This window comes from Prionailurus viverrinus, chromosome B3, assembly GCF_022837055.1.
Source record: "Prionailurus viverrinus isolate Anna chromosome B3, UM_Priviv_1.0, whole genome shotgun sequence".
NCBI classification, from domain to species: domain Eukaryota; kingdom Metazoa; phylum Chordata; class Mammalia; order Carnivora; family Felidae; genus Prionailurus; species Prionailurus viverrinus.
In genome coordinates, this window is record NC_062566.1 from 130378255 (window position 1) to 130402171 (window position 23917).

At 50.0% G+C, this 23917-nt stretch overlaps 1 protein-coding gene across 1 annotated transcript in view; it reads right to left on the bottom strand.

Moving 5' to 3' along the window:
- Window positions 1-22817, bottom strand: part of CCDC88C (coiled-coil domain containing 88C) — a 129530-nt gene extending 106713 nt beyond the window's left edge. The window contains exons 1-3 of the mRNA XM_047861614.1: window positions 22085-22817; window positions 21244-21344; window positions 14137-14245 (exon numbers count right to left, since the gene is read on the bottom strand). Of these exons, the coding sequence (XP_047717570.1) occupies window positions 14137-14245; window positions 21244-21344; window positions 22085-22144 (270 nt within the window). The 5' untranslated portion in view covers window positions 22145-22817. The remainder of the gene's footprint in view (window positions 1-14136; window positions 14246-21243; window positions 21345-22084) is intronic.
- Window positions 22818-23917: the final 1100 nt, after the last annotated feature.

Here is a 23917-nt window from a genome sequence, read left to right on the forward strand (position 1 = left end):
GAGGGGGATGGTTATGGAAATGGAAGTCCCATGTCCTGACCTTGACCTCCCAGAGCAGGGAAGGAACCTCATTCAGAACTAGAGGAAGACACTTTCAAAAGGAAAAAAGAAAAGAGGAAACCTTCACTGGTGACGATTCCAATTACTCTCTGTTTAAAAAGGCTGTGAAAGGGCTCATCAAAGTGGCTTTGCCTTTATTTATTTATTCATTTTTAATATATGAAATTTATCGTCAAATTGGCTTCCATACAACACCCAGTGCTCATCCCAAAAGATGCCCTCATCAATACCCATCACCCACCTTCCCCTCCCTCCCACCCCACATCAACCCTCAGTTTGTTCTCAGTTTTTAAGAGTCTCTTATGCTTTGGCTCTCTCCCACTCTGACCTCTTTTTTTTTTTTTTTTTTTTTTAAGAAATTAATTTCTCCCAGTTTTTGAACGCCGGATGGATCAAGACCCAGTTTCAATGCAGGCGATGCACCACAGCAGGGACAGTGGAGTCTAGTTTGTCACCTAAAGCTGCCTGCAGCAGTTCTCAGGCTGGCCCTGGACCCTCAGGCCAGGGAGGCACCGGTGGGGCAGGCGCACTGCTTCTTTCAGACACCAAGTGGCTGGGCGGCCCATCAGTCAGCATTTACTGCCCCCAGTCCCTGGTAAGTCCAAGGTTGGCAGTTCCTGCCCTGAGAAAAAAGCTGGAAACGGGTGCAGGACCCAGAAAGGCAGGTAGGAGCTGAAATGGCAGGGCTCAGGAAGATAAATAAACCTAGGTTCACAGAGGAGGACCAAGGTAAGGTGCTCTGACAGGAGAAAGTACCGAGACAAGACACAGGAGTGGAGGGGGAGGCAGGCGGGCACAGAGTGGGGCAAAGACATAAGTACTACAGCCTGGTAACAGGCACAGTCTGCTGGCACCAGCCTCCAGCTCTGCAGCAGGTGCCACGCGAGGGTGCAAGCACTCTGACCCAGGGAGTCAAGTTCAATTATCCCCCTTAGACAAAGGAGGAAATCGTTTAGAGGGGTCAGGTCGCTTGCACCAGGGGAGGAAAGACCCTGCTGTCTACTGTCTACAGAACACTGGGGAGAACACTGTCCAGGAAGGACACTGTCCAGAGCACCACCCACCCACCCCCCGCAGGCCCCAGCACATGGGCTGGGGGCAAATGAGGTGAAGGCAGCCTGAGAGTTTACCTCCCAAAGGAAGAAACCAGGATGATGACAGATGATGGAAAGAGAAGCAGGTCAGATCTAAGCACTTCTTCCTCCCAGGCGACCTATACTTCAGTCCCCATCTGCCTTCCTCGGAAAGTGGGGGCAAGCCATTTTGGATTAACTGCCCTAGGCAGGCAGCTAAAGAAACCACCCACTCTTCCTTCTTCTGGCATCTCAACCTTGGGACATGTACAGCTGCGATTTAGTCCCTTTCCATCTGAAAAGTCCAATTTTGTAAGCTCTATGCTATAAAATTCCAACATTCAGAATTCTCACCATAAAAAGGAGAGAGTGGCTAGAAGACCAACTTGGCACAAGAAGTGACAACCTGCTTCAAAGTTTCTGATATTTTTTGTAAATTTTTTTTTTTACTGTTTATTCTTGACAGAGAGACAAAGACAAAGCAGGAGCAGGGGAGGGGCAGAGAGAGAGGGAGACACAGAATCTGAAACAGGCTTCAGGCTCTGAGCTGTCAGCACAGAGCTCAAGGCAGGACTTGAACTTAAGAGCTGTGAGATCACGACCTAAGCTGAAGTCAGATGCCTGAGCCACCCAGGCACCCCCAGAGTTTCTGATACTTTAAGCAGCCACAATTCCACATTTTAAAGGAAAGTAAACTGTTCTGACTGGTTACAAGAGCAGAAGGAAAAGCCTGTTTGGTTGCTGTGGTTTGGAAAGGAGGCATTCATTTTTAAAGTTTTAAAGCCATTAAGCCTAAACATTACTAACCTCAGGGGAGCCAGGCTGGCTAGACAAAGTTGAAAACAATCAATGTAATTTCCACCCCCCAGGGACTGGGCCTCCCTAGTACCTGACAGATGGCATCTCCATCAACAAAGCAAACACCACATGAAAGCTTGCAGGTTGGTGTGAAAGCAGCGGGGGTCCCCTCTAAGAGTGGGATTCAAAGGCTCCAGCCACCCCACCCCATTTCGATCTCATTTGCCCCCAGTGACCTCCTCAACAGTCAGGTCCCCAATCCCTGATGTGTGTCAGGCACTCAAGGGACACACAGAATGAAAAAAGCAAGGCCCTGGGGCACCTGGGTGACTCAGTCGGTTAAGTGGTTAAGCTCCTCTGACTTTGGCTCAGGTCATGATCTCATGGTTCAGTTCGTGAGTTTGAGCCCCTGGAGCCCCTCCTCGGATTCTGTGTCTCTCTCTCCCTCTGCCCCTCCCCTGCTTGTGCTCACTTGCTCTCTCTCAAAAATTAACATTAAATGTACATATATGCACATATATGTACACACACACACACACACACACACACACAGGGACCTGTCTTCCAATTAGTCTAGAAAGAAGCAACAGGTCAGGGAACTCTGTAGGACTATTTTCGCCTAGAGATAGGATCCTGGGTCCAAGCCCAGCACAGTAATGAATTCCCTGAATGCCAGGACTTACTTTCTGAATTTACTTACTCCAGACTCACTCCAGAGTGAGTCGTTCTTGTCTGTTCTGTTGTTTCGTATCTTGTCTCTAACACACGCTGTAATGTTTCCATGCTGATGAGGTGAGACACAAAGATGTAATGCCTACTTTTAAGGTGTTTCACTGCTGGTGGCAGATAAAACCATGAGATAATATGCGTAAGATAATAGGCCTAAGACACTCCGCACCATGAGCACACAGTAAACTTTTTAAAAAGCTCATATAGGAGAAAAATATGTATGGCAAGTCAAGCACATACGTGCATGCTCATTGGACTAACCCAAACCAATCACAGTGCACCTCTTGGAAGGGCCCGTCCATAAGCCACCCACTAAGAAATCAATGAAGCACGCCCAGAGGGGCAGACCTGCCCACGATACCCTCTGCTCCACCAGTGCGCATCTTATCCTCACGGCTGGCAGGGAACCTGCACAAGGCCCTCATTCAACCCTCCTCATAGTCTCTGAGGCAGGCGCTATTCATATCCTCGTTTTCAGATAAACACTCTCGGAGATGAAGCTGCCCGAGGTCACCAATCTGAGCGGTGAGCTTGCAGGATCCCGCGCCTCTGCAGACAGAGGCTTACAGTTCCTTTTTGTGCTGTGTTTGGCCCCTTCATACTGACCAAATGCCAGGTCAGCCTGGGAGAGGAGCCACTGCCATGAGCATTCACAGACTCAAGAAACTTGGCACTATTTCACCTGAGCCTCATGACAACCTGCAATATGGTATTACCCACACTTTACAGGGGAGGTTCAATGATCCAGCCTAAGTCACATCGGTAGGAACAGGGACACACAAGTTTCTAGACCCCTGAAAGAATAACATGACCCAACCTGACAAAGCAGTGGAGTCTGCCCTTACTTCTGCCCCCGCCCCCCAGCTTCCATCTGGTTCTTCCCCCTCTGGCTTCACCTTCCTGGCCTTCACCCCACAGAGCTCACTCATCCATTCCACGGGCCAGTGGCTAACATCCTGCCCCCAGCTGAGAAAGCAAACCCGACTACCCCCTCCCAGCCAACGGAAGTGTGCCACCGTACGACGTTTCTGGACACCCTGCTTTCAAGCTCCATTTTCCTTTCCAGCTGATACGAACTCTTGAACTGGGCCAGAAGTGGCAATAGTTTTACTAGCAGTTGCTCATAAACTTTCAACAGAGCAACTGGCAGTTGTATCATATGAGGACAGTAAAATTAATTAATACACATCAGGGACGGTTGTGTTTGGTAGCTTCAATAAAATAATCAATGAGATAAGTCATCAGAAGCAGCTCAACCTGTCAGGCCTACGTTAGCAGGCTTTTTCTCTCCTTTTCCCTATCGGCATCATGTAATCACCCCCTTTTCTTCTTTCTCATAAAAACCCCTTACTTTCCCCACACAGTAACCCCACTCTCTGGTTACTTGGTCATGTTTGGTGCTCCCTGAATTGCAATTCTGAGACCCTGAGTGAAGGGCTTGTTCTTTCCAGTTTTGCCTCCTTTTCTAGGTGGACAGAAGCAATGGGAGGCTCCCCCCGACCCCGCCGAAGCTGCGCTGTGCCCCATCAGTATAGGATATAGGGTCAGTATAGGGTCAAAGCATGGCCCTATACTTCAAACACCTCCCTCCCCCCTTTAACCTCTTGAGAAACCTAAATCCCAAGCCAATGGAAACCTTGCAGGGTGTAGCTGGCACAGCCCTTCCAAAACCTCCACCTTCCGTCAACATACCACCAACAAACTCAGAACTGGGGGCCTCTTCAACACCTCCATCAACCTTGCTGAACCCACTGATTTAAGAGCACTTCCTCATCCTCCTTGGTCTTCCTCCTCAATACCAGAAAAACGACTGCAATTCTATCTTAAGATTAAGGACCAAGGCCCCGAATCTGTGGCCAAGTAGGAGAAAAACTCTGCCTTTCCAGAAAGAAAGGCTGAATAAGGAAAACTGCCATTAGCCCTGGACGTGAGCCACGCGGGCGGCTTTACGGAGGGGCGAAGCCTGCCCGGGCAAGTTCTTCAGGGACTCCTCCTGACAAAGGAGTTGTAACATCCCACATGCTGATCTCGGCACCAAACACCAAAACCCAAGGCAAGGGAGAGACCCTTCTTTTTTTCCCAAACCTTGAGAAATCCACTTCCCTCCTTTTCGTCACAAAGGGCATCGGTGCCTCTAACCGCTTCCTACGTCTCTGGTGCCTAGTGCACTACGAAAGTTGTTTCTACCACCTTCATTCACCCGGCAGTGCTGGATCCTCAACACTCCCGGCTCCGCTCTGAATGTGTGAGCAACAAGAGCTAACTGAAAAGGACGCCAACTCGCTCCACCTACAAGCAGCATGGCCCATCCTCGGCATCGGAGAGCTTCGCGGCCTGGCTTAGCCAATATTCTGCTGGAAGCACAAATTCAGACCACCTGCCCGGTGGTGGGGTGACCCCCCCCCGCCCCCCGCCCCCAGCCAAGCTTCCACCCCCGGCTCCGTTCTGTGCCCAGACCTTCGGAGAAGGGCTCACAAAAAGACCCTTCTTAAACGAATGGCCACTGGCTATGAGAAAACTTGAGCTAAAAGTGGAGAAGGAAATTCATGGCGAGAGAACATGTATCAGAAACAGGATTCAGGAAAGAAGGGCCGTTCAGAAGAAGGAGAGGAGCCAGGACAAAGTTCGGATTCGCAGAAGCAGAGGTTTGAGTGGGTCCCTTGGGCCAATCCTGTACCAGGTTTTTGGGCTCCGTGCTGTGAACAGCCCAAAGCCAGCTGGCAGCCCAAGGGGCCTTGGGTGGCACCCTCAGCACCTGGGAGGGAAGGTGTGGCAGCTCAGGGACAGGAGGCAAAGCCCCAACAGTTCAAGGTCTGGACTCAAGGCCAGGAGGGGGAGCCCACACAGACCAGAAAGGATGGTGTCTATACACATACTCCCCCGCCTCCTCTGTCTTTGTGTGTGTCTCTCTCTCTCTCTCCCCTCCTCGCCTTCAGCCTCCATGGCCTGGCCAAATTCCAGCTCCACTAATTACATCAGACCCACCTTTCACCCCTCCCCACCCTCTGCAATTAACCCCGATTCTCTGCTTCCTGCTGCTCTGGGGGTGCAGGATGAAGTCTGAGGCCAGCTGTTCCCTCCATCCCACCCACCGCCCAACCCCGGAACTGCTGGCCTCACAAGGTGCCTGAAGCAATCCAGTCCCTTCCTCTGGGGCTCCAGGCTGGTGTGAAATCTAGTTTTCAACACGGGAGAGCCTCAGGAAGCAGTGCTCCCAGCCTGGCCCACCACGCAAAGCTTCTGAGCTCAGGATCCACCTCACTCTGGTGTCAGTGCAGATCCTTCCTGGTGGCCCTGCCAACCTTTATAAAACAGACTCTCTACCTACGGCAAGCTATCTCCCTACACAACAGACTACAGAAGGCTTCTTAGAAAGGCATTTCACCAAGCAACCAAAGACCAAGAAACCCTGCAGCTCTCCGGGGCTGTTTCCAGATCTTATTTGCTGAGCCTCCCTTCTCTAATCTGTAAAATGGGGACAGCAATTTCCTCCCCACTATGCCAGGGCCTGGCTCATAGGAAGCACGGTTATCTTCTTGTAGCCTTCTGACGGGGGTAAAAACTAAGTCTCGAAGTTCCTGCTTGCTATTTCATATGCCTCGACAGCATTTCTTCTAAAACAAAAAAGAGAAAAAAACAAATAAATCAAGTTCAACTGACACTTAGTCTCCCATTTTGCGGAAACAAAACCTGCCTCTTGGTAGATTTGGGACTGCAAAGCACATGACCCTGGGGCTTCAGCCCCATCTGCCCCACCCTGGTCAGCAGGACAGGAAGGGTCACAGGTCAGGAGTAAATACCTTCTGTTTAGTGTAGAAAAACAGAATTCTAGTGGCCCTGAAGCTGCCCCCCTCCAGCTGACTCAGAGTCACGGCCACCCCATCGGGCGGGTCCTGAACCCCAGGACCCTGGTGGGAGGGAGGGTCAGATCTGCTGCAGCTCTCAGTGGTCCTGGGTCTGGTAATGCATTTTGCCCTCCCCTCAGAAGCTCGCTCCAGGTGGGGCACCAAGCACGCTGCTATGCATAGCCCCATATGGGCAACACCCCACGGAGTCTCTCAGAATTCGTCCCCTCGCCCCTGCCTTGGTCCAGACCCCCATGATCTGCCCTGACTCCCCACTCCCTCTGACACTTATCTGTTCTTCATGCTGGTGCCAGCATTGCCTTTTTTAAACTTTCCCTTTTAAAAACTCTCCAAAGACTCCCAAGTCCTTTAGGATGAAGTTCAAATTCATTAGCATGGCATCCACTTCCCTGAAACCTCCTCATCTTTCCAGGCTCCCCCCATCACCACCCACAAAGACACCCAACCTGTAGCCACCTTGAAGTGATTCAATCAGTCCTCAGCCTGTCTTATGTCTCCACAGCTTTGCAGGTGCTTTTCCTCTCCCAGGACACCCCCTTCCACGCACCCCATTTTCAGCCAGCCTAGCTCCCTGCCAATCCTCCAAGACTCAGGACAAGTGTCACGCCCTACAGAAAGCTCCCCATGAGCTTTGCCCTTTCCCAGGCTGGGGAACTCCCTCCTGTGCCCTGTGGCCTCTCTTCCGCCCACTGGAGGTGGGCACCTCAGGTCTGGAGAAAGGCTTTAACAACAAGAAAGAGAAAGGAACCAGGCAACCCCTGGCGAGTGACACCCTCCCCTGTGGGCCCCCAGGGCTTCCTCAGCCCACATTTCATCACTGCACTAGAGACAATGAGGGACAGGAAGTGAGATGAAGGAAAGAGGAAAGGAGGGGTCCGTGCAGACCACCGCCCCTCTCAGGCTCACTTCCCAACACAGCCTGGAAGGTTCCCTCTTGCACTTTAAACTGACCGCGAATAGTCACAGGGAAGTAGGCAAGCTCCCGGGTCAAGCCCATTAACAGAAAAAGAGCTCCTACCCCTGACTGGGGACAGGACACAGAGGCCTCTCTAATGAAGGCCTCCCAGGCCTGGGGCTGCACCGCACAGCTCATGACCACATTCGGTCACCACACCACAATTGCCGGAAGGCTGTCCTGCTGGAGATTCCAGACCAGCATCTAGTAATACTCCAACACAAGGAAACGTGCCTAGGCATACTGTAAAAATCTCAGACCTTCATCCACACGGCAGAGACACAGAAATCTTCATTATTCATTCAGCAGTGATATGAAACACTGCACATCTTAATACGCAAAGGGCGCCAACGGGCAATCCGGCCAGAAAAACAAGGCAATTCTGGCAGTGAGCAACCGGGGTCCTCAAAGTATTCATGCCCTCTGACCCAGCAATTCCATACCAGGAATTTATCCCAAGGAAATGAAAACATTTGTTGAAAGGCTCAAGTACCAAGTATGTTCATGGTTGTATTGTTTATAATTCTGAGACAGAAATGACTCCGTACCAGCGACAATGGTGGAGCCATCAAGTGCCATGTAGACATTAAAATTCATGTAATGAAAGAACATTTAGTGACGTGGGAAAATGCTCACTGCACAGTAAGCGAAAAGAAAGGTTACAAACAGCATAGAGGATATAACCCACACTGTGAAACCCATGTACACACAGACGCAGAGATGGAAGGCATAAACACCAAAACGTTAACCACAGCAGCTCTAAGTGGCATGATCATGAGTGAACTTACTTTTCCTGATTTCTCCCCATCTGCGATCAGAAATTTTTATAATAAAAAATGTTACTTTTAACATCTTCAAAACGTAAATATAAGCTACAAAATCAAGAACATCCCCCCCTCCAGAGCGCCTGGGTGGCTCAGTCAGTTAAGTGCCCGACTTCGGCTCGGATCATGATCTCACGGTTCGTGAGTTCAGGCCCTGCATGGGGCTCTATGCTGACAGCTCAGAGCCTGGAGCCTGCTTGGGATTCTGTGTCTCCTTCGCTCTCTTCCCCTCCTCCACTTGTGCTCTGTCTCTCAAAAATAAATAAATGTAAAAAAAAAAAAAAAAAAGAAAAAAAAATTTTTTGAAAGAATATCCCCCCTCCGTCTCCCGTGAAGCCTTACAGCCCTCCTCTATAAAATCAAAAGTGGAGAAGATAAGTACTCCCCCGCAAATCTGATACAATGTATTTTTCACAAAGCAAATTCTGCCGGTACTGGTACTGTAGAAAAGGCCTGTGTGGACCGTAAGCTCTCCTGAGCACTGTCCCTATCCATCAAAGCAGGTCACACCCACCTAAAGAGGCTTTGCTTGAACTAAACACTAAACGCTACAGACCACATGAATTCTCGAGAGGGACCTATGAAGTTTACTATGTTCCCACCAATGATATCAAACGTACATTTCCTTCTATTCTTACTTTTGATAAAAGTCTTTCCTTTCTCCAACTGAGGGAACACACTTCTAGAGATACTTCTAATTTTAACTAGCCAGCCCATGCTTATCAAATACAACCACTACAGGAAACAGACAGATAGGAAAACCTGGCTGAGTGGGGAAAAGGTACAGACGGTACATGAAGTTTTATCTAAAGGTACCACAAAAAACAACATATATGCACACGTACACATAAACATATATACACATAAGAGTGTAAAGCCATGAACTGGCCGCCCACCAAATTAACAATGGGGTCGTCTCCAGGGAGGGAGGGAAGGAGAACTGGATTCACCAGAGGCATCCTAGGGACTTCTATCAGAGAAATGGGGGGGGGGGGAACCTAAAGCAGATATGAACAGTACTCACACGTTCACATTTATTTTTAACAGAAGACACAGGGGTGCATTATGACCATCTGTACTACTTTTGTTCTTCAAGGCAATAAAGGAAAGAGACTACAAAAGATAAAAGGCAACCCCAGATTCTCTACTCTGCTTTTCTTCTGAGATAAAGAACAATATTCTGGGTTGGTTCTGGTCTTCTGACCATGGCGAGAGACGAGAGCTCAGAAGAGCCAAGTTCAAGGAACTCATAAAACAGAGCTTCCTTGAGGTGACCTGTCAGATGTCTCCGGCCACTGCGTGACTGTGGAATTTGAGGCCCATGAGGGCCCATCCACTTCTTGACAGATGAGAACTCAGGCGGCCCAGAGAGGGAACGCAGACTATTCCGGCACGTGATCAGTTAAGGTGAGAAGCTCAAAGAAACTCCGCAAATTTCTCATTTCAGGGTAAGTTCTGCAGGTGGGTCCCTACATCCACCTGAGGGTCCCGATTTCAGGACAGAAATCTATATGTGTACCTGACAACAAAGATCAACACACAGTGAATTTATCCAAGCCTCTGTTTGAAATGCTTCCCAGCAGCATAAAGCCAAAAAAAAGCCTCAGAAACTTCACATGACAAGTAGGCCCTGACTGTCAGGAGGCAGAACAAGGGTGCAGGTATCCAGGGCAGGTCATGGCAATGAGACACTCACGCACAAACCCCAAAGAACAAACGCACAGCCACTGCTGCACCAGGGATTTCTGCTTATACTAGCCATATTTTCCTACCGGCTCCACTATCAAATGAACATGCATTTAATATAAACACTCAAGAATCTGAATATAAAAAAGAACCATTCTATAAATCCAAACTTTAACTTAAAAAAGACTCAGGTGAAGAAGGGCTTGGTTGTTGAGCATTGAAACAAGCATCACATGATGCCGGGCTCAAAGCTGGCCAGCCAGGTGGCCAGAAGCAGCATGCAGTTCTGGTCTCAGCTTGCCTTTCCTCCAAGCCTCAGCACATGTCCTATCTGCGGAGACTCATCCTGGAGCAGGTACCTCCACCTTGGACTGCCAGCCTTTTCTTCTGCAAAAGCCAGAGACCAAACCAGGCACTCTCTTCTCTGCCTCACTGTCCCAGGACACATGAGATGTGCCTCTGTACGTGATGGACAGGAGTCACCTGGGGACACCTGGCTGAAGATGCCTCTTCTGGACATCACTAGAAACGCTCTAACCCTTGGTTCCCACGAGAATGTGCATCAGAATCACCTGGAGGGCTTAAGACAGACTGTGGGGCTGGGGAGGTCTGCAGAAGGGCCTGAGGATCCCCACTTCTACTAAGTTCCTAGGCCATGTCAATGCCATTGGCCTGGGGACCACACTTTAAAAAAGCCCAGTGATTCCCAATCCTGCTGGAAGGATGGGAAGACTAACAGCTGGAGAACTACTAAAATGCAGTATCTAGGCCCCAACGGCAGAGAAGTCCAAGCGGCAGGTCAGAAGGCAGCCTGAGATCTGGCTGACACACCAATGGTCAGACTGAGACTAGCCATGCTTATTTTTACCCACCGTCTATGTTCTGCCCCAGCAAAAGGTCAAGGATCGTTGTCTCCGAAGGCTTTCAGAGCCAAAACTTGAGTTTCCTTGTGACAGAAGCCCACGCTATTCAAGAGAGGTCCCCATCCTTTCTAACTGTCCCTGTCCCATGGTGCCTCTGAAAAGAAGGGGACCGCCAAAGGCAGAACCACTGCTTGGCAAACAACACTCAAGGCTGGATTCTGTGACCTCAATGTCTCAGAAAAGCCACAGGCAAGACTCAAATGTCTCAAGTCCACTGAAAAGCCACAGCCAAGTGGGAGTCCCACTCCCTTGGGGGCAGCCTCTCACCCTTCTAGGCCACCCTTGTAACAGTAAGGAATGACATTTGTCTTGCTTCATCCTGAGCCCTCACAACCTGCCAGGCCACTTTCGCAAAGGGACTCGGGCAGTACTTCTCTTGGAAACTTTTCTTGAGTGACCTTTTATAATAATAACCAATTATGTCTACACTTGAATGTCAGGTGGAAGGAAAAAAGGCAGGATATGCAATTGTATATATGGCACGACCACAACCATGTAAAACAAAAACTATTCATGCAAACACTGGAAGGAAACAGTAAAAACGTTAATAGGGATTGTCTTTAGGTGGTGGGATTGTGGGTGTTGTTTTCTTCTTGCTACTTATTTTCCAAGTTGTTTACAAAGAGCACATATTACTTACAGAACTAGAGCTTAATTTTACAATAAATCGGAAGGAAAAAAAAATATACACAACTGCCCGCATCTAACGTGTGCCAGCCCAGAGAGCAAATGGCCCGCTAGCCTTTTCCACGTAAGCAGGACTGAGGGGCACGAATGGCTCTGCGGCCTTGAGCAAGTGCCTTCAGCAAATATTCACTCTGGACTGGGCTGCTAATGCACACCAGCATTGCCCTCGAAGGGTTAACAGTGCAGAAGCAGAACAAGGATGCAGGGTCCTCCCTTCTACCTCTGAGACTTCCTGGGCCCTGAGCATGGACTAGACATCTTTTCCTCCCAGTTTCTCACCTTGTGGAACTTGACACAGAGCAGCAATCCGCCTCCAAACGGACACTGTCTCAAATAAGCGTCAAACTCCCTTCGGCTGGACTGTCAGGAGCCACTGCTCACCATCAGCATGTGACCTCCTGGACCAGCAAGAGCAGAGAACAGCCCCTGCATGGCCATCACCTCCACTTGAGAGCTTCATCACTGCCACCAACCAGGGAGAGGGTACCACCTCCCTGCCATGCCTCGGGCCTGAGACACACCTGTCAACTTATCGACAGGGCTGTTAGCCCTGGCCAGCCTTGCACACCGGTTCTGAATTTCGGGATCTCTTATGTTCATATCCTCTCCAGTTCTGATTCATCTAAAACTTAGTGAAACAAACCTTCATTTGAGCAGCTGCAGAAAATGTGGACCCTGACAGATCGAGGACAGACCTGTCTCGTGCCTCCATGTCTTCCTCTACCTCTACACCCCTCCCCTTTCTCTTTCCCATGACCTTCCAAACTTGGAAACTCAATCACCTACCAAGACTCCACTCAGGTGCCCCCTCCTCCAAGAAGCCTTCCCCCTCTCCAACCCTGCAGCATGGGTTAGAGATCTTGTCTCTCCCAACTATCTGCACCATCCACTTCTCCAGGCACTTAGCACACACCATTGAAGGCACCTGCAGACAGGGATCAAGCCCTGAGTACATGCTGAACAGCCCCTTCCACGCCCAGACTCAAGTTCACTGGCAGGCCAATCACCTTTACCCAACTTCCCCTGCCTGTGGCCGTCTCCAGGGGAACACTCGCTGAGTATTTCCTGCCTGCCTGCAGCACGCCCGGCCCCGAGTGTGGCACCCCTCAGATGAGGAAACAAACCCACTTCACCCCACAGATCCAGCTGGCTCAGGCCCTCTCCTCAGCACAGCTGGCATCTACCTGGGACTAATAGGGCAGGGCTGGACCTAAGTCTCCCAGAAGCTGCTCAGAGAGTCCAAGGTGCTGGTCCATGGAATGAGCTCAGGTGGCTTGTGGAATTGGCTGCTCAGGGAAAGTGTCCTAGCACCGAAGCCTTCTCTCACACACCCCGATCTCAATGAGAGGGTGGAAACAATCATCGCGGAAAACCCCGGACACAGTCCACTCCCTCCCTCTCCCATCTGCTCCCAAATTTGTACTGAGTCAGAAGAAGGGCCCCTGCAGCCACCACAGCCCTCAGCAGGAGCTGGCCCTGCATGAGGCCTCAACTCACCTCAGAGCCAGCAACCACTGCACCACACAGGACAGAGAGGGAGCCTACCTCATGTCTGCAGGGATCTTTCCACTCTGAAAGATGCCCCTGAACCCCAGCACCAAGACGGAGTTACAGTCCAGAAAGTGGATGCTAGGAACAGGTCTCAGAGGCAGAGTCTGCCCAAGCAATCAGGGAAGCCCCAGCATGAATTCTGGAAAAGATTTGTTCTTGAGCAGTCGTTCTCAAATGGTGTTCCCTGGGGTCCTGGGAACCCACAGAGATCCCTAGAGGGAGAGAGGGGAGCTGAGTAGAGACCACTAGGACCTGTCAAGTCAATCAGAGTCACTAGGGCTTCACTTGGGGCTTCAGGAAAAATGCACAGAGGGAAGAATTCTTGTTTCACTGCTATGAAGTTGGAAAACCAGGGTTCTGAGACACAGTTTAAATCCACTTACAATCAATATCAAAGACTCTCACCTGACCTTCCCAAGGCTGGGATGGGGATTTTAACAGGCCTTCCCCGGCAGGCCCCCTTGCCCAACCCATCACCTATCTGCCAGTGAGATACAGGGAGACCCTAACAAACTGCCACTCCTCACCATGAATCCCTGTCTGCAAGCTGGGGGCTCAAGCATAACCCTTCTGTGGTCCCCCCCACCCCAACCCTTGCAGTTGCTCCTGAACAAAAGCTCTCTGAGCTGTGAGTGACACCACGTCAGGGTGCCCCCGCCCCGCCCCCCAGGAGCCAGTCTCCGTTCAGCTGCATGCTTGAGGCTGCGGCTATGAATGGAGGGCCATCTCTGGGAACCCCCACCACACCATACACGATGCTGGGCACACAGCTCAAAGGACGTTCACCAGACAAAGTAATCCAACATCAGACCCTTCTCATGACACCCCCAGAAAATACAAAAGTGAAAACACACCAAGCGTTAGCGAGTAGATGCCTAACCATGAACACCATTTCCTCTCAGCTTCCTGTGGGGAAACCGCCTGAGTGACGAGACTGCCAGATGCACAGCAGAACCCTGGGGGGACAGAGTTCCTGGCCCTTACCTGGTAGTAGGTCTTAATGTTTCTCACCAAGATGGTCAAGTTCTGAATGCGGAGGTTCACGTCGTTGTTAACGTGCTTGTTGATGCGCTGATTTGTTGGTCTGGGGTCACTAGAGAAGGAAGAGGAGAATGGAAACTGTGTATCACATCATCTGCCACACACCCCCATTCCCAGGCAAGAGTGAACCTCCCGTCCTCCCTTCCAGCCTTGGTTACTATGCAGCTATGACTGTGGATTGAGTCAAATCCTTATTCTGCTACTGCCAATCCCCGGATCTTGGGTGGGGGCGCCCCATCACCTCCCTGCTTCCCCATCCCGCAGCACCTAGCCAATCACAGGCCCGGGGTCAATGCTATTTCTCCTTATTCTGCTACTGCCAAGTCCCAGACCTTGGGGGGGCGGGGCGGGCATCACCTCCCTGCTTCCCCATCCCCCCACTGGAGTCAATGCTATTTCCATCCCTACTGCTAGCAACACCCATAATCCACCACCAAATGCCACTGCAGACCCAAAAAGTTATACTGTATAAAAACCAATAACCCATCCCAAGATTTCAAGATTAAAAAGGTTAAGAGGCACCTGGGTGGTTCAGTCAGTTAAGTGTCCAACTCTCAGCTTTGGCTCAGGTCATGATCTCACGGTTTCATGAGTTCCAGCCCTGTGTCAGGCTCTGCATTGACAGTGGGGAGCCTGCTTGGGATTCCCTCTCTCTACTCGCCCCCCACGCTGTCTCTGTCTCTCAAAATAAACAGACTTAAAAAAAATAAAACAAAATGTTCAAGTCTGAACAGACCAAAATATACTAAATACCAAGAAAGAAAAGGAAAAAAATGATGTTTTCTGACAATAAATCAAAATTATTAAAGTTCCATCTCCCCCTCCCCATCAACCAGATTGGTCTAGGCTGGTCCTGCCGGTGATTGACATTTCAGGGACACAACTCTACCCCCGAAAAACCCGAGTCTGTGACAGGGCATGACATACACGCACCCTATGAGAAAGGCTAAGAGCAGAGATATAAATAATTCATGTGGGAAACCCCCAAAGCGTCATTTATTTTCCGATCTCAGGCAAAAGTCAGGTCCAGCTGCGATGAAACTAGAAATCTGAATCAAGTGATTTATCATTCCTCTCATCTACGTCCAGAACATTTTTCAAAAATGTTTCTTATGTGAAGAGAACAGAGTCAGGAAAAGAAATTCAGCTTCCGCCTCCCCAGGTACCACGAGATGCTTTCCACAACAAAGCCCTCCCTCCCAGGTGCCTGTCCCATCCTCCACAAAGAGAGCTAACTGAAATGAGGGCTGTTTTCAGGGCTTCATCATCTGTCATCCTGGCTCCGTGATAAGGGTGCTGAACCTCCCCAGGGTGGTGTGAAGGCAGAGTCAGCCTCTTCCTCAGTAATCGGCCCACAAGGAGACAGGAGCACAGGAATGGGGGTCGGGGGGGGGCGGGGGGAGAGTTAAGGAAATCAACCTCAATGCCACTCGACTCATCCCAAAGCCAACTAACACAAAACTGACCAAAAAAAATTTACAAATAGAAATCTTTTCAAATGTCATTGGAAGTATAATCTTTTTCTTAATAACATGAGCTATTTGGAATTCAGCCGTTAAACATTTGACATATACACCACGAGCCCCTACCCTGTTTCATGTGTACGCAAACCCCTTTACGCATTACATGTTGTCAGCCATGGATTTTGTTTGAACACCCTGTATCTCCTAAAATAATCGCATGGGTACCTTGGGTCAACCAGGGAATCTCTTTTCAACTGTCATGTGACAACATGTCTTATTGTCCCCACACGGTAATGGAGCCTGGCCAAGCCATTTGCACGTTAGATTTCTCTTGGAGCCATTCATTACTGAGAAAACAAAGGTTAACAGTTCAGTGGAAATTAATTTAGGAATAGAGGCGGCATTCAGAACGTAAACCGCAAAGGCATTGTTAGCTACAGAAGTATACCTAACATTACAAATAATTTATCTCAAAGGCTCACTTCTCCTCTGCTTAGGTATCTCAAGAGATGAGAAACAAGTTCATAATGTGACTAAAGTACTTCTTAAAACTGAACTTCGAGAACACGCAGGACTTTTTCTGTTTTGCTACTGCGGTCCCAGCTTTGAGTCAGAGGGCCTCGGCACGCGTGGTGGAATACACGTTCACTGCGTGAGCAAAGGCACCACGCACAAGGGATGGGGGGGCGGTGGGGACCTGGGTGCCCTTCAGATAACAGCAGGGAAGCCTCTGACCATCTCGGCTTTTGTTCTCCCAGTTCAGCTAAGAGAAACAACACTACAAAAGAGCCTCATTCGATGCTTACCATATGAGTAATTAGACTCATTATCACGATCATTAGTACTCCCATCTTCTGAGGCTCTCAGGGTAGAGAGGTTATGAGGAAACAACTGGAAACAAAAGTCAACTAGGGTTAAGTAAGGCTCATCCTCACTCTCCCAGCACTGAGTAACCTCCACCTTTCTATGCTGCAGGAAATGGGTCAGAAGACACAGACTCCAGTCCGGGGTGCAGGACTGGCCAAGGTTCTCTGGGCCCCAGGGTGCTCATCTGCAAAATGACTCTAGGATCCTTCCAGCCCTAGACTGTCATTCTGTGAAGGCCAGGTCGCACTGGCCGTACTTGGTCCTAGATCCCAGAAAGCACATCATATAACCATTGCACCAACTGCACATCCCTGAAAGCCATCATTAACAACAAGATCTTCTTTCCACAATATCTAGATGTCAGAGGGCAGGAGAGAGGCACTGGGGGTGCAAACATCTGGTAGTGTGTCCCATCTCAGAGAGTTCCAAGTCCAAAGTGTGGGGGCCCCCAGGGCCTCCTTCTCATAAAAACTTCTAACTAGAAAAAGGAAATCAACTTGCCCTAGAATTTTAAAGAGAGTTATGATTTAGGTTTATAGCAATCTTGCCCCCCTCCTTTTTGAAAGCCAGCCCCCAACTTTGGTTATATTCCAAAGGCTTCCAAAATTTAAACCTGAGTCAAGAAATGTATTGACACAGATGTCCACAATACATCACAGGTGAAAAAAAAAAAAGGATGTTAAAAAAACAACAGCATGAGCCCAAGTTTGCATAAAAATACATTAAGGAACATATACCTATTTACTATAGACATTCAGAAGACACAGATTAGCACTGCTACCTCTTTGTGGTAAAATTATAGGTAATTTTATTTTGCTCACCATTTCTTATTCTCCTGCAACGAATGTAAACTTTTGGTGTAATTAAACATATTTTTTTTCAACTTGAGAGACAGCAAGCAAGTGCGTGAGGCACAGAGACAGAGAGGGAGAGAGAGAATCCCAAGCAGGCTCTGCACTGTCAATGCAGAGCCTGACCCAGGGCTTAAACCCAGAAACCGTGAGATCATGACCTGAGCTAAAGAGTCAGATGCTTAACTGACTGAGGTGCCCCCTTGGTGTTATTTTTAAGGACTCAAAGCCCCCATGTCATACTCTGTAGTCAAAAAAGGAAATCACTTAAGTTCACAAGTAAAAATTTTTGCGCCAACACTTTCCTGCCAACACAAACTCATTCAACAACAAGTATTTGCCCTTATATCCTCAGCTTTCACAGATACCGATTAGGAATAGAACTCCTCTTCCAGCACACTAGGGGAAAAAAAAATTATCCTTCAAATGCCTTTTAGAAACTTAGGCCTGAGGAGGTTTCTAACTCCTGAAAAAGATCCTGAATTTTGCAGTGAGCACCAGGGGTAAAGAAGGGAGTCTGAATAAAGCAAATAGTGCTGGACTTCCCACAGGCCTTGCAAGGGCACAGGCTCTCAGTTCCAATCCCAAGTTCCCAACTGCACTCAACAGCCACAGCCTCAAATCAGAAGGTGTCTGCTCTCAGAAGTACAGATGCACACTGGAGCAGGCACAGGGGTGCACGCACGAACGTGGCCCAGGCCTCACTCCCAACAATGATGGACATTTCTTGGGCATTTTCCATACACATCACCTTATTCAATCCTCCCAAGTTTATAAAATACAATCCCCTTATTACTGACAGCAAAGTTGAGGCTTAGAGAATGTAAGTAATTTGCCCAAGGTGGCTGAACTAGTAAGTGGCAGAGAAGGGAACGAGAACTTGGTCCCTGAAAACATCAGGCAGACAAGTGCTTAAATACTTTTGCTACGAGACAGTGAGAAACGTGTCCAAAGTGAATCAGAAATCTTGTTTTCCCTTGGGTACCAGCAGATCACCCAGAAAGACTGCATTTACAGAGGCACTATTCAGCAGGGTGCCCCATGCATCTTGTTCCAAGCCACTCAATGCCTTTCACTCAAGAATTCTCCTAGACCTGGGCCTCCCCTGAAAGCTGAGCCCACGGGGCTTTCCTGCTTCCAGGCACTGATGTCACCATGAGGCCAGGGCCAAGAGACTACTACCGTGGCCTTCTTCAGTTGCCGGAGACAAAGCCTAGGTGCAGCCACGTGACCCCCGCCGGCATCCATATGGCTCTGAAGTGTTAGGTAACATGCCTCTTATCTGAGCTCCAGCAACCCACTGAGCACACTGCTCTCTACAATTTTCCCAGGTCCTACCAACTTGGGGAGAATTTACCAAAATAGGCAAGTAGCACACAGTTGGAGCTATCAGCATAGGAGATAAGGCAGAATCGCCTTATCACTTACCTGCTAGTTAGCCTGACATTTCTCCATTTGGCACAAGTGAACACCAAGGCTTACAGACAGTGTCAAATATGGGGCTTGGACTCGGGTCCCAGCGTCCAGCTGTGCCCTAGCGCTTGCTGAGAGAGGACCAAGGCTATGAGCTACGCAGTAATCTAGGAGACTAACAACGTAGGAGAAAGGTAGACTGGAAAAACTCCTAAGGGGCACCTCAAATCCGTTCTGGATTAAGATGGCACATATATAATTGATACTAATACCTGTTAAGTGGCAAGCACTGTGCTAATCGCTAACACATCATCCCTTTTAATCCTCACAACCATCGCTTAAAGGAGGCAATTTACTTCCCATTCTACAGATGAGCAAACTGAAGTGTTGAGCTGTGTGTGCCCAGCCTCACTTGGCGAGTGTAAGCTGACCTAGGGTTCAAACCCTGGCTGGATACCTAGGCTGTCAACACTAGGGCTGGAACACTTTTTTTTTTTTTTTTTCAATTGAGGTAATTACATAGAGCGAATGCACAGATCGTAAGTTACAGCTTGATGAGTTCTGAAAAATGAAATGTCCTTCATTTCATGATCAATGTCCTGATCAATGTACAGATCAGTATTACCGTCCCTAAAAGTTCACCTGTTTCTCCTTTCCAGACGATCCCCACCCACCTCCAGGTGCAAACAACGTTCTGATTGCTATCACCTGGAACGGGGTCATTCTGTAAACGGTGTGCTGCTGAAGCCATTCACTCCTTGATTTCCTTGTTGAGAAAGCCACCCAAACAGCTTCCTGGTGTCCTTTCCTCTGTTCCTGACCCTGGCCAGAAGGCACCAGAAACACTGCTTGAGGCCATAAGAGCTGCGAGGACTTATCAGCTCCCGTTTCTAGAATGATTATCTTCGCATATCACAGAGGAGAGACCATGTAAAATTGTCAAGGGAAGTGGAGAAGCCCTTCAAACTGAATTTAGCCACGGGCCAAGTGTGAACAAGTGATGAGCTGGCATTTCTCAAAGGAATGGTCCAACAGGCTCTCCTGATTTACAAGCAAGTGGTAAACGCTTCAGGAATTCCAAAGGTCAGGGAAGAAAGAGAAACAGTCCCAGGGCTTTTGTTCTCCCCTCCGCCTGGGTGTAAAAACTGAATGAAAAGGCTGAGGATACTGCTGTTTTTAATTAAACAGTCTTGGGCTTGGGTAAGGACACACTGGTCACCGAACCAATGAAATCCAGTAACTTTCGGGGTCCACCAAAATAGGGGTAGAGTTGCCAGAACTTAAATATGACGCTTGACAACCCCAGGAAAACTCGTTTTCATCAATGTTCTCAGACAAGAGCTGCCAAAGTGGCAACAGATTTGTCTTTTTAGAATCTAACCAAACACAAGATTGGTAAGATTAAGAAACAGGCAAACTGAAGTGTCTCTCACACAACATGACACCCAATGACTTACTAAAAGAAGGAGTGTTGCCAGGGAATTTTAAAAAACAGGCCTTTTTAGGTAGATCTATTTAAACCACTTTCTGAATATGCCCAAGCTAAGTGCTCCTCCTGTGTGGGCCGCAAAGCTGATTCTCATTAGCTAATGGCTTCATGTTCAAGTATGACAACTTGCTTAGTTGCAGGTGAGTAGGTGAGCACAAGGGGCCGATCCACAGAGAGCATTAGAATGTTTTATTTTGCTTCCAGCGCTTGTGAATCATGCTGACACTCAGTTCCAATGTGTTCCCTGCACTTTCTGGGTTAAAAACAGAACGCAGTGGAGAGCCAACACCTACGTGTGGCAGGCTGTCAATCAAACAGGCTCTGCAGAATTCAGCAACAGGAAAGGATGTGGTCAGACATACATGCTAACAAGTGTAACTTCCACCAAGACCCTGTTTAAGCTGCGAGTGCTTCAAGACAAACAGTACCACAGCACTGAGACTCCCAGGGCCTCTCTTAACACAGTGACTTCAAATCCAATACAGGGGAAGGGCCTTAACCAATTGCACTTGCTTCGGAGCAACTGAAAACAAGATGAAACGGAAAGCTCAGAAACACAGGCATCCCAACCTACAGTGGAACTTTATAGTCCCTCACAGATGCTCTGGGTCCACCCTAGACACTTCCTGTAACCAGACTCTCCGTTACAGTTCCTTGCCCCCAAAAAGGGTTTTGTTTTGTTTTTTTATTTCAGAGTTCAAACCTCAAGTATCTGAGTTTGAAGTCAATTGTGCTATCTAGACCAAGAGGATGATAGTCGTTCAATTTCAAATTTACCAAACAAGCTGCCAACCTGCTGTCCTGGAATTCTCCACATCCCCAAGGGAAAGAAGTCACCTTCATACTATACTGCAATACCAGGGACCCTGCCTGCAAAGAACCCTCCTGTTTCAACTTCATGTTCCATTTCTACAACCTTAAACGTTCTGAAGCATCATTTTTTCCTTTCTCCTTGTAGATAACTTACATTTGCAACATGATTTGGTTCAAAAAGATGCCATCCGCTAAATCCATGTACATTGTCAGGTTGTCCTGGTTGCCGCTTCCAAATGAGCCAAAAGTTTTAACCTGCCGGGAAAGGGGCATAAAGAGAAAGACAGGAAAAGTCACCCCCAAGCGCACAGTCTAAAGGTCTCTCGGGTAAAGGCGAGCAGGGACGGTGTAGGAAAAGGGGGTCACCCACACCCACTCACCCTGCAGCAGGCACCAAGCCCACCCTTTTCTAGGGCCTCTACCCGCTCCTCGTGCCAGGCAACAGAAGCCAGAGAGGAGGAAAACTTCCTCCCCGCTTTTCTCCAGCGTTCCAGGGCGGAGGGGGAAGAAAAAAAAAAAAAACAACCCAAAAGGGAGTTTTCAATAAATTTCTCACGTCTCAAATCTACTGGAAAGGACTGCGCCGACCCCAGCCTGTAAACGTTCTCACTCGGAAACCCCCAATCCCCACCGCCATCCACCCGGCCTCAGGGATTCAGAAACTACACGAGGATATTTTTGGAGAGTGGGTCCTTTACTCGAGTGATCAAGTCATGGGGGGGCCCAAGTGACTACTCAGACCTTGTCCACTCCAGGGACACAGCCCAGCGCCCGAGTGGGAACAGGTGTACCCGCTCAGACCCCGGTCGGAACAGGCGCAACGGCTCCCAAGTTGGAAATGCCTCCGGACCCCGGGGCTCAGACCCCGACCCTGGCCAGGAGCACTTACTGAGTCCCTCGCGTTCCGGAAGCTACCCCGTACCCCGGGAAGAGAGAACGTACGGCTACCGCCGGTGCACCAACAATAAGGCAAGGAGCTAGTTGGGAGCACTCACCCAGGTCACCAGCGGGCTCTGCAGGAAGAGCTCCATGAGCTCCGAGACGGTCACGTCCATGCTGAGGCTGCGCCCGCCGGCTCCACGCCCCGGTCCCCCGCGCCGCGGCACAAAGCGGCTCTGGCAGCAAGCGGCGGGCGCGGGGCTGCGGCTGCTCGCGCCCGGGAGACAAAGGCGGGGCGCGAGCCCACGTTCCGCGGCTACGGCGGCCCCGCGCCCCGCCCGGGGCTGGGGGAAGGGGAGGGCCCGCCACTCGGGGAGGAACAATGCGGGCGGCAGCCCCGCCCCTCAGCAGCCCCTGGCAGCCGGCGCGCCGCCTCGCGGTGCCGGAGCCGGGATCCCGGACGCTGGCGCTGCTGCGCTGGGAGCTGGGAGGGGGCAAAGGCCCGCACGTGTGCGGGGGGAGGGGGCGTCCGCGCGGTAGGCGGGGCTGCCCCCACGTGGGGCCGCAGCCACGCACCCACGCTGAGCGCAGCAGCCTCCGCGCTCTGGGCCCCAGCACGTGGCGCCTCCCTGCGCGCGTGCGCCTGCGGCGGGCCCGAACTCCCAGTGCGGGCCAGAGCGCGCGGGCGCTGGCGCCCCCGTGCCTACCCGGGAGGCGCGCCGGAGACTCGGGCGCCCTGCTTCCGAGGGTCGTCCCCGGCCCACCGCACGCTAGGGGCACAGCAGAGCCAGATCCCGAGACCGCCGGCCCCGGGCAGGTGCAGCCCTTCGGCCACGCGGAGTTCCAGCCGCCCAGGTGCCGCCAGAGGCCCCGCCCCGGCCTGTGGCAGAAGAGCGGAGCCCGCCCCCCCTCACGTGCTGGCGTCGGTCTCGCGTGCAGATGGGGCGCGAGCCCGGAGGTCACAGGAGGAAACTTAGTGTTGAGTTTAGACCGTAAGAACGCGACCTCTTGCGTCCCGCCGCGCCACCTCCCGGTCTGCCTCCCTTTTAAAAGTTCCAGTAGGTGAACGGTGATGCTCCTTGGGCCCGCCCCACTGTGATCCCGATCCTCAAAACTACCGCCTCTTTGCCGTAGAGGAGCCAAATATCGGATTCCAAATTGGAGGACGTAGCAGCAGTTTAGTGGAGGAAGACAGGAGAAAGGAAAAGGGCCCAACTGGATGGAAAGCAAGCCCTGGGACCCGACCAGTCTGCTGAGACAAATGCGGTGGACCCAAGTTCCTGTCTGCCACCTCACCTTGGGCTGGTAATAATTTCACACTACGATTCAGTTCATTGTTCAAAGCACTTTATGCGATTTAATCTAATCCTCACGCGTTGTCCAGGTGAACCAACCGGTGTGGAGTTGACCTGAAGCGCCTAGTGTATTCCAAGTATACAGTAGGCATCAAATAGCTGAGTTGGTAGTCAGTTCGAAGTTGGCTGCCAGGTGTTGAGCCTGCGTCATCTGCCGGTGAAGTGTGGTATTGCAGCCGAGTTCTCTCATCCTGGGCTGGTAAGGGGGTGACATTGCGGCCCCAAGAGCCAAGTGGGTGATTAAGAGTTCCTAAAGAGAAATGTGGAAGTCAAGGTAACTGAGGAAACAACTGGGACACTGCGAAGGAACTAAAATTTCTAACCCAAGTAGTTTTCCCATGCACCAGAAATTTATTAATTCCCTAGTTGCCCTTAATTGTAAAATCGGTTGGAAAACAGGTGTAGCATGTATCTACATCCATCTTTGCTTGGAAGGTCTTTGTTCTGTAAAGTAGTGAATGCCTGAAGGGCCAGAGTGTTTTCCACATTGCCCCCAACTCTTCTGGAGACACAAGGTGGGATCTTTAAAGTTATTTGATAAGCATACTGTTTTGTGCTAAGAAACACATTGAACTAATGAATGCTTTGTGACAG